Source organism: Bemisia tabaci, chromosome 4, assembly GCF_918797505.1.
Source record: "Bemisia tabaci chromosome 4, PGI_BMITA_v3".
Taxonomy (NCBI): domain Eukaryota; kingdom Metazoa; phylum Arthropoda; class Insecta; order Hemiptera; family Aleyrodidae; genus Bemisia; species Bemisia tabaci.
Genome location: NC_092796.1, coordinates 51,017,363 through 51,028,486, shown reverse-complemented (window position 1 = coordinate 51,028,486; position 11,124 = coordinate 51,017,363). Strand labels below are relative to the sequence as shown.

The 11,124-nt window shown below is 40.5% G+C and overlaps 1 protein-coding gene across 1 annotated transcript in view; it reads left to right on the top strand.

Moving 5' to 3' along the window:
• Positions 1-619: 619 nt before the first annotated feature.
• LOC109042393 (uncharacterized) overlaps positions 620-11,124 on the top strand; it is a 75,378-nt gene continuing 64,873 nt past the window's right edge. The window contains exon 1 of the mRNA XM_072300026.1: positions 620-1,070. Coding sequence (XP_072156127.1) covers positions 699-1,070 — 372 coding nt within the window. The 5' untranslated portion in view covers positions 620-698. The remainder of the gene's footprint in view (positions 1,071-11,124) is intronic.

Sequence of the window (11,124 nt, the reverse complement as noted above, 5' to 3'; positions counted from 1 at the left end):
TAGACGCTAATAACAACGAAGCTTGCATATTATACGAGGATTGCATCATTTTACAAGGTACCTACATTTTTACATTTACCAAAAAAAAAATTCGATCGCTGTCTGTCTACTTCGCTGTAGGCTTTAGGTCAGTCTCAACTCGTTAAAGAACTCTTAAAGAGCGAGCATACCATCTTACTGTAAAGAAAATTGACTTTAATGTGTAGAACACAATGCTTATTCTGTGGCGAACATGAATGATTTATTCCTCGATTTTTCAATTCTATTATAAAAAAATGAAAGCGAGGCACCAATGAAAAAACGATAACCATGCAATTTCATTAAGCGTCACAAACCGCACCTCTCAATGCATAAGATCGATGCTAAGCTTTGCAGGAATTATCCTTTCCGGTCGTCGGTCATCTACCTATGCGTGTCATCCGCGTTGACTTGCACTTTGAATTCACGGTGTTATAGGAAAAACTCAGTTATTTGCTGACGATTCCGCCAACACTAAACAACCGGCGGAAAAGAACAATCCATGCCGAATAGGACCAACGCCAGCAAAATTCGGAAATCTAAACATACTGTCTAACTTTTCGCCGGAAAGTCTAGGCTGTCCCCCGTAAGCTTTAAATAGTTTAGCCCTCGAAAGAGCAATTCACTTCAAGTTCTGCCAGTGGACTACTCGTACCTGATCATCTGAGGAATCCTGCACCATGGCTTTCGCTGTCTTCTCCGTCCTCGCCGTTCTGGCCACCGCCCAGGCTGCCGAATACCCCTACTACAGCCAGCAGGCCGCCAGCCCGTACTCTTACCAGCAGTACCCCCAGCAGTACCCCCAGCAGTACTCCGCTCCTTCCTACTACCGTGCCGCTGAGGAAGCCGCCCCAGCACCCGCTGCCGCTCCCCTGCCAGCCCCAGTTGCTGCCCCCAAATTCGCCACCCAAGAGATCGCCGCCCCCAGGTACGCTGCCGTCGAATCTGCTGCCCCCCGGTACGCCGTCGCTGAAGCTTCTGTCCCCCGGTACGCTGAGGTCCAACAGTACTCCGCTCCAATCTACCAGGCCCGCTCCTACGACGCCCCCATCGCCCGCTCTCACCACGCTCCCTGCCCGGCTCCGGTCCCTGAGATCAAGCCCGTCGTAGTCAAGTCCAACCTCCCCGTGCCATACACCTACGGAGTCCACCGTGAACCCCAGGTGATCGAGCACCACTCTGCTCCCTCTGTCTTCCACTACTACGGACAACCCTACGTAGTCAAGCACACCCAGAGCGCTGTCCTCCACGCCTACACCCAGAAGCCCGTCGTTGTCGACGAGTACGAACACCCCCAGGTGCACGAAGAGCCCGCCAAGCAAGCCGTCATCGTCGAAGAGGTCTGCCCTCCCGTCGAAAGCTACCACCACTAAGTGTTGCAACATCATCGCATTTGTAAGTCACCAAAGATAGTTGTTTTGTTTTCTCCCATGTTCCTCAGTTGATCAAAATACACGTGTGTTGTTAATTACTTAATTCCTACTTTTCTCATTTTCCTGATTTACTTTCCCTTTTAAAGCAAGAATCAATGATAATTATCATCGATCTTAATCATTTACGACATGAGTCACTGCAATGCTAAGGGAAAACGCCATAATCCACATGCTGATGCTTTTTAATTTCTTTTAATAAAATGTGAGTTTTCTAGAAAACTTAGGAACTTTTTGTTTGAATTTTTGAAATTTCATTTGCAATTTTTATTTAGTGGGTCTGGAAAATTTCAAAGAAAAATATTCCTAAGTTTCCCTTAAAAAAAAATACATTTTGTTCTAAAAGAAATTGGAAATATTTGAATAGTAATCGGAAGTTCTCTCTTCGCATTGCATTATTAACCTTGAAAGCGATAGATATTTTCTCCTTCTTGAAAAAAATGAATTTAAAAAAAAATCTCCTTCGCATGTTCTTACTATCATTACTAAATTCATGATAAAAAAAAACTGATAATTCAATCAATGCTAACTTAAGACAAAAACTCAAAAACACGCTTAAAGTACAGAATCGATAGTTGAAACATATTTCTTACGTAGCAAAAACGTTTCTTCAGCTAACATAGTTTCTTTCTCTTTTTTAGTACGACTATAGTCTTTTGCAAAAAAGATTTTAGCAGTATTTTTTGAATTTCAAATTTTCCACTTTAGCAAATTCTCGAGAGGTCTTGTTTTTTAGGATCTTCAAAAATTATGATCATTGATAGGTATATGAAGAGAGTAATTGCTACTTTAGGTATTTGAGAACTAATAATCCCAAGTGCAACCTATTGTGGAATTCTAGACAGTTTTTTCCCCCATTGAGCTATTAGCTAAAGGAAAAAGTACAGTTTCTCTCGAGGATACCAAAGAAAGTCGTGAAGTATGAAATTCCTATCATTTCTGATTTTAAAATTTTTAATTTCATCTTGAGGAAATGAAATAGGTATTTGTGGGATCTAGCAATGCTCATACTCAAGTATTAAAAGTATCACAGTTAGAAATCTCAGATAGTGTAATGACGACAAAAAACCAAAAACAATAAAAATTGCAAGCTCTCAATGATTAATTTAAAGACAGTCATTTAAATTCAACATTTGTGAGCTTAGAACTTTTATATTTCATCGTTTAAAACTTCAAGTCTTGAGTGGACCAAAAATCACATTGACTACAAATAATGACATTTATTCGATTAATTATTTACCATATCATTCATCAACTGAATAAAATTGGACAGTTCCTGTAGTTGCCTAGAGTTTTTGCATCAGTTTAAACTTTAATATTTCTTTTATTTTTTCTGATTTGTGGGATGAAGTCAAATTTCAAATGAAATACACTCTTTTTTCGATGTTCTTTGCTCACTTGACCAATCTGGAAGGAATTAATGGAACAGAGCCATTTTCCGGATGCAAGATTACTAGCTTGTGAAAATATTGCAATATTTAATGAGGGAAACAATTTTGAATGAATTAGGTTATGAGTATTGGTTTTTTTTACAGTTTTTAATTTTTGTTTAAAAAAAAGAAACAAGAAATTTTTCCACAATTTTAATCTTGTTGAATCGGAGCAGAGGCTTTGTTCAACTCACACGAGCGCATATATTTTTCTTTCCAACTAGGAGATTTTTAAAGAAAAAAGTCTTAAAATAAAAAAAGAAACAATAAATTAATATTCAAGATAAATATTAAAAACTCAATTTACTCAAAATGCCTTTTAATATGGAGGAACTGGTTCAGTGTCACAATCGACTTCAGACTTGACACGGCAAAGAAATATTTGAAACTTGAATTAAATTTATTTTCCCGTATACTCAAGACTTTAATACAAACATGATCTATTCCATTAATGAGTACCATTCTCTCATAGGCTGTCGGTGGCGATTTTGCAAGTTGGCAACATTGTTTTGCTTCGATTTAAAGCCATTCAAAATATCGATTTTAGGTGAGGCAAGCTGCCGTGCTAAGAATCGATTGTTCCACATACATTCAAATGGACGAGTATCAGTGTTGCCAACTTTCAAGAATCGTCGCTGAAGGCTGTATTCGTAGTCGTTCCGTAAACAGTTCCTATTCTTAGGGACGCCCTAGATAATTCACATTGTGATGGAGGAAGGTCTGAGGAAGTCCGTACAACATAGCATCATGAAAAGGACAATTATTACGAACCGCGAGTAAAAATTAACGGTATAACTCTGCAAACAGAGCCTTGTGGGGGATTAAAATGACTCAGCTTCACAAAAACACAAAATAAAAAAGAAAAGCATTCCAGGATCAGAGGTGGATCCAGCAATTTGGCAACACGGGATTCCCTCCGTTTAAACCTATGTTGAATAATCGATTCTTGTCAGAGCACCTGGCCCCTCCAAGAATCAATACACTTCCATAGGTTTGAATGGAGAAAAACAATGTTGCCAATTTGCCGAGTCCGCCAATATCCAGGATTTCGACAAAATCGTCGCTCCTCTGACGTAAGGGTGTATCTCTATTTCCATACGAGCCTCGAAAGGCATAGAGTTATACGGAGAAGAAGGGCTCACGCTGGAATCGAGATACGCCGTTACGCCAGAGGAGCGACGAAATGTACGGCCGTAGATGCGAACTTACCGACTACGTAAAGATTTAGAAACGCGCAATATTCACGCTTTTAAAGTTTATATTTTTTGCGATAAACGTCTAACTGTCCCTTTGCAAGGACCTGTTTCTATAGTTCAACGCACTCCCGGCGTTGTTAAATTTGTCCTCAAATAAAAACTGCATCAGGTCATCCCATGGAAATAAGCTGATTAAGGACCGACAACGATGGACTTACGTCATTCTCAATTATCTGGTTTGTACTGACTGCTGTGCAGTTTTATTCTCTAAACTTAGTATATCTACGAGACGCTTTTATAAGCAGCGGAATAAATCATAATGGAACATTTACATGTCGTTCACGGGATTTGAGGGATTACTCACTGCATGTGCTCTCATCAAATTTCTTGGAATCAGACATTTATATAAAGAAAAAACAAATTAAAAGTACCGATTTAAAATTCGGAGTGGCGATTTCCAGCATTTTCATGTGTAAACGCCCACGAAAAAGGCACTATCGATTCAAAAAAGAGACTGCGATGCGAGTTATTGAGGAAATTGAGGAAGAGGGATTTTTTGACATTGATGACACTGAGACTGGTGCTCTTTGGAAAATCGACGGTGAAACTCCAAAACCACGTATCTCGTTTACAATGTTTGAACATCTCCGTTCCCATTTTATTTTTTTGAAGAAGGACAAATCAACATCATTCCTCGAAGTTCACAGAATTTTCTTCTAGCAGAGGTGAAGAATCACGGAAGCTGTAAGAAATTGATGTTGAGTAGTTTTCCATCTAAAAAATAAAATATGATAGGGAATCTGCGAAAGTCGCAAACCGAGATGCGTGGTTTGGGAGTTTCACCGTCGAAATAGCACTGGGAAATGCTATCAAAAAAACTTGAAAAACGAGCAAAATTGCTGGAATTTTAAAGATTTGCTATCAATGTATTAAAACTGAAATAAACATTGAAGATTGATTAAGCTGTGGATTTCCGAGTTGGCTGTATTTTTCCACTTTGAAAGTGCGGACATCCTGTACCCCAGGTTCAGTATTGATAACTCGAACATCTTTCTCATTATCAAAATCCAAGAAATTGCTACCAAATCCAATGTAAAATATCAGGACATACATTTATAATTGCACCGGAGTGTCAACCAAATGGTAATTTGTTTGTTTTTACAAAGCCTTTGCAGCAGCATTCAGGGCCGGATTTTCCTACTCGCCGCCCGTGGGCCGCCTGTATTTTGCCGCCCTCTTCTCATTCGTTTTGAAACGTCAATAAAAACCATCAAGTGAATGTGCCAGCATGGGGAGGAGTGCATAAGACGCGTTTACTCGTGTTGAACACATCTTTTGGGAAAGCCCTGTCAACACTACTAGCAAAAGGTCACGGAATTTCGCGCGAAAGTCAAGTTTTGTAAACCTATCTCTAATGGACAAGGCCTTCCATTCATAAGAAATGACCGCGCTGTGTTTGGCGCAATGCGTGAAGTATTCACACAGTCTTGTAGGCGCTATGCGTTTCACGCTGACCGCACTGTGTTTGGCGCAATGCGTGAAGTATTCATGCATTCTTGCAGGCGCTATCCGTTTCACGCTGACCACAATAACCGCACTGTGTTTGATGCAAAGCGTGAAGTATTCGTGCAGTCTTGTAGGCGCTAATATGTGTTACATGTCAATTGCCGCGCCGAGGGCTTCTCCTTTTCATCTCAAGTCCTCGTCATCATTTCTCCCTAAGTCGCCGTTCCAGGCCATATAGTGTGATTGGTTTCTCTCTTAACTCCACTAATTAAAGGTGCTGTCTCTTGTATCACTGAAAGACGAAAAAATTAGAAATTACTATACTCTCAGGAAATGAGAGATTTTGAGGCCCTTCTCGTTTACCAAACCAAAAGGCTTATTTTTTTTAGGTAAGTTTTCTTTGAACAGAAACCACCTTTAAGAAATGCTTCACCTTTATCTTACATTTGCTGTCCCCTTGGAGTAGAGAACGATCATGTCCCACTGTCCCTACGTAACGTACTGCTATACCCAAATAAAATTTCCGATTTCTTTTTCTCATCTTTCCATCCAAAACCGATTGAAGTATCCACAGGAAACTTTCTAGTTATTTTTCTGGGTCGATGCTCTTCTACCTCCGTGTCTCCCTCAACTTCACAAATTTTCCTCCCGTACTTTGAACTTTCCACGATCGAGGAAAATCAAAGCGCTTAGAAGAACCGCGAAAACAAAACAACGAACATAAGGGACTGACCGCGCGGTTGACGCAAACGAACTTTGAAATCACAAACAAACTCAAAGCGGCTCTTCGCCACCCACAAAGAGCAGGTGTAGACAACTTGTCGAGCTTAAATACTCGTGCCGCCTATCAATTCAATCATTAGTATATTTACTATTCACACTTGATCATCCAAGGAATCCACCACCATGTTCGTTGCTCTGTCCGTCGTCGCCTTCTTGGCCGCTGCCCACGCCGCCGAGTACCCTTACTACAACATCCCGGCCACCAGCCAGTCTTACTACGGAGGATCCTACCAGCAGTACCCTTCTTACGCTTACGCCGGTGACCTGAAGTCTCTGGAATCATCCGGAATCCAGTACGCTGCCACCCCCGAGATCTCCTCTCAATCTCAGTACCCAGTCTACCAAGTCCGTGACGCCGCCCCCGTCGCCAGATACGAATCCGCCATCGCCACCCCTGTCGCCCGCTCTCACCACGCTCCCTGCCCGGCTCCAGTTCCGGAGATCAAGCCCGTCGTAGTCAAGTCCAACCTCCCAGTGCCATACACCTACGGAGTTCACCGTGAACCCCAGGTGATCGAGCACCACTCTGCTCCCTCTGTCTTCCACTACTACGGACAGCCTTACATCGTCAAGCACACCCAGGGTGCTGTCCTCCACGCCTACACCCAGAAGCCCGTCGTTGTCGACGAGTACGAACACCCCCAGGTGCACGAAGCCCCAGCCAAGCCCGCCATCATCGTCGAGGAAGTCTGCCCTCCCGTCGAACCCTGCCACAGCTAGATGCTTCCCCCGGATTGTGAGATTATTGTAAGTCGACAATGTCTTCAAGCCATGTTCCTCAGTTGATCAAAATACACGTGTGTTGTTAATTCCTCAACTCAATTTTTATCATTTCGTTAAGAATTCCTCTTTACCTTAAAAAAACCAAAAAAAAACCCAAAAAAAACCCCTTTAATTTTTGAAAAATAGAAAGTGCACGTAGTGCACAGAAATTCTGCTCTATTTTTTAAAGAATATTTACCCTGAAAAACAAGTTCATGCAAAGTTCTATATTTTGAGCTCCTATTTACACGCACATCATTGAGAAAGCCAATATACTGTCAAAAAAAAATCCGTCCCTCCACGGGTACACTTTTGACAACGCAAGTTCTCTGCCACGATTTATGACCTGTCCAACCGCTATCAATGCTGGACTGCAAAGATCATACATCGCGGCAGAGAAGTTACGTTCACGAAAGTTTACCCATAGCGGGGCGGATATTTTTGGACACCGGCTTGACTTTCTCGGTGATGCGCGTTTTAAAAAAGAGCTTAGAATACGCAACTTTCAACTTGTTCTTCGTGGATTAATATTGTTCAAAAAGATTTTAGGAAATTCCATTGAAATATGTGTGTGCACTTTGTAATTTTTAAAAATGAAAGAATGAAGAATGACTGAACAAGATCAATGAAGTATTTGATAGGAGATTGCATTTATTAAAACATTTAAAAATACGGCAGAAAGCCATTTAAAATAGGCAGTTATCAGTAATATGATGTTCTATAATGATATTATTCATCCTACAGTGCTTATATTTACAGTAGGTTTCAAGCACAGAATTATTACTATTATTATTATTGCCACATGCAATAACTGATTTCTTATACTTTTTGTCACCTTAAATTACCATGATTTCGAATTAAAGTCAATTGCTTTTAAGCACGTCATACCTGACCTTGCAGCTAGACTGAAAGTAGGTAAAGTTTAATATTTTAAATTTGACGAAATTATAAGATGTTATACTTTTAAAAAAGATAATGGTTAGCGCTATTTTTCATTTAACTACACGAATTTTCCCTTACATTCTATATGCATGAGACATGACTCAAAATTTCCATATTTCAATCACCTACTGTAATTATGGTGGAGACTATCCGGAAATTTCGTTAAGAAGTGTATTCCCATTTTCATCTCGTTACCATTGTTGTTCCTTCAACTATAGTGATTTCTTTTTAATTTCATGGCTTTACTCGCAAAAGTATAATATGTAGATCACTTTGGAACTCTACGTAAAAACTAAAATTGAAACAAACAAATTTTTCACAGAAAAAGAGAAACTACTACACGTGGAAAATCTCTTAAAGCTCGATAAATGAAAAATCTACAATATTTACATCTTCTTTGCCTCTCTGTATCGCAGTAAGAAAGTGGGAGTTTTCTTGTCACAATTTAAGATTCGACAAACTAAATAATACGTAACTTATCAATAAATACTTCAGCATCTAGCCCATGTAAAATCGATCTAATTTTTTTTCGCTTCAGAGAGGGATATCGCAAAACACTTCCTCAGTTAGAGAAAATCATGTCTCTCTTTATTAACGAATATTGGCGCAATCCAATTTCGCAAATAAGATATTGGATAGCACCATATATTGAGGAGTGGAAATTAAAAACTTGAGAGGCGCCATCGAGTGTTGCTCAGATTGTACATGGTGTTTCTCACCAAAAATCAACCCAAATATCTTCGCTTTATCGAACTTCATGAGGATTTTTTCTTCAAATGTTGGTTTAATTTTTAGAACAAGAATTATTGCTTTCCCCGGTCCTTAGTTTCCGGGGAAAAAGTTGCTTTATCCGTCATTTCCCGAAGAAAGTAACGTTGCTCTATTCCAAGGTTGCAAAATTAATTTAAAAAAATAATTTTTTTTTACAAAAATGTATCTTTGCAATTTTTGTCCAAATTTTTTTCAAATTTTTGCATGAGATCAGTGAAATTTTCAGCTTGGAATGTTTAAGATTCTCCTAATAAAAATGTAATTTGCGAGGGAAAATTCAGCATCATTGAAATGAGGAGCTTGGAGGACAAGGTGCATAAGTGCAGTTTTTCCTATATCAAGAAATACGTGTTTGAAGTTTGAAATTACATGGATCACTATGGCGGAAAGAAAGTTCAAACTGATTTTTAGATGCTTAAAAATTGGAATTTGGGAGCAAATTTTTCACAAAACATGCATTTAGACTAGTTTTACTCAAAAATATTAAAATCTTAATTTTTTCGAAAACTGCACTTATGATGCGCCTTGTCCTCTAAGCCCTTCAAATGTGCTAACATTCTCTCGTAAGGGGAATGACGAATCTTAGCAACACCTAGTGGCGCTTACCAACTTTTCAATAATTTCCCCTCTTCACATGACCACAACGATACAGGCGAGTCCGACAACCATGTGAGGAGTCATAACGCTCGGTTGTAACGTAATCATCTCGCACGGAAAATCGCGAAGCTAAACGCGACTAGTTAAATCGTCCAATTTTCCATGTTGCCTCGGAGTCCCCACCCCCCGCCCTCCCCGCGCCTCAAACGGTTGTACTCTTACAGCAGTTACGGGACGGCACCGATCCTTGGCAATTGTCGTAATTACTGACTCCCGACCGACCGACCGCGGTTGCAGCCGTTAGAACTGGCTGCTTAAACTATCGGCCATCTCATCTCCACTGTTTTCAGTCAGATCCTCCCCGCATCCGCGTCAGTACCAGCCTTGTGGGCATTCGCGTGAATGCCAGCCCCACATCCCCCTCCCTGCCACCATCCCCCGCCCGCACAAACTAGTGGAATAGTGGCAAATGTTTGCCACTTACTGCTAGTTGCCGGATCGGAGCCTTTCGAAGGTTTTCGGATCCGAGATTTAGGGTCATGATCATGGTTCTGCTCTGCCGTGTTAAGGAAAAACGCCGTATGAAACTTCAGGCGTTGTCAAATTTCCTTCGATAAAACCCGAATTTACTGGGAAAATTGAAAATATTTTCCCCAAAAATTTTCAGACCATTTTATGAGCAAGTTCACTTAAAATATCAGAAAATTTCAAGTAAAAAAATGCTTAAATTGCGTCAAAAATACACGTTTTATCAAAGGAAATTTGGCAACTCTCGAATGTTCATACGGCGTTCTTCCTTAGCACGGCAGAGTTGTTTCTTGACCAGCGGGCTGATTGATGAAATTTATAGACAAGAGCTATAGACAAAGCAGAGAGACAACAGGGATATGAAGGCATCCTATTGGTGGAAGCAGGTGGTTGAAATGGACAAAGGAAGTAGTTAATAGACTCACTGACAGCAACCCACGAGAGACCCTTTAGTTAGTCCATCATTTGCTCTTTTAGTCTATAAGAACCACATATTGCAACCAAAAGGACCGCTCCATACTCCTTGTGTCTTCTTTGTCTATAGCTTTGTCTATCAATTTCAACAATCAGCTCGCTGCTCCTTTCCTCAAAGAGGCCCATATCGATGGCCAAAGTGCGAAACCACGTATCTCCATTGCTGTGTTTCAGAATTTCCACTCATTTTCTCTCAAAAAAGCGGTTTGCAACATCTTCGTTAAAGTTTCGAAAAAAGAGTTGGCTCAGTGTAAATTAAGTGCTTGTGCAACACCCTAACCAGAGCAAATATAGAGTTACTACAGAAAGCAGCCCTATGAAAGTTGAATCCATATCACATGAAATGACGTCACTCAATCCCCTTCGCCTAATCCAGTTTGATCATTCTCGAAATAATAAGAACAACAAAATCCAATCCGTGAAGGAACCTCGTTTCCGGTCCATCCTCTGTGCATATTTTCTGACGTCATTCATTCCGATTGTTTCTCTTCGGTGGGCCGCACAATAAATCAAAAAGTCAAGCACCGTTGTTCGCGAAACATCCGTGTGTGTGGTGGTGTTTTCAAAGCAAACATTGAGAATTCGAGGATTTCGCGTATCATCCGAGGGTGGACGCGACCTACGAAAAATCGCCCAAAATCGCCCTCAGGCCAAGAATCCTGACTTAGGAAAAACCGCGTGACTACA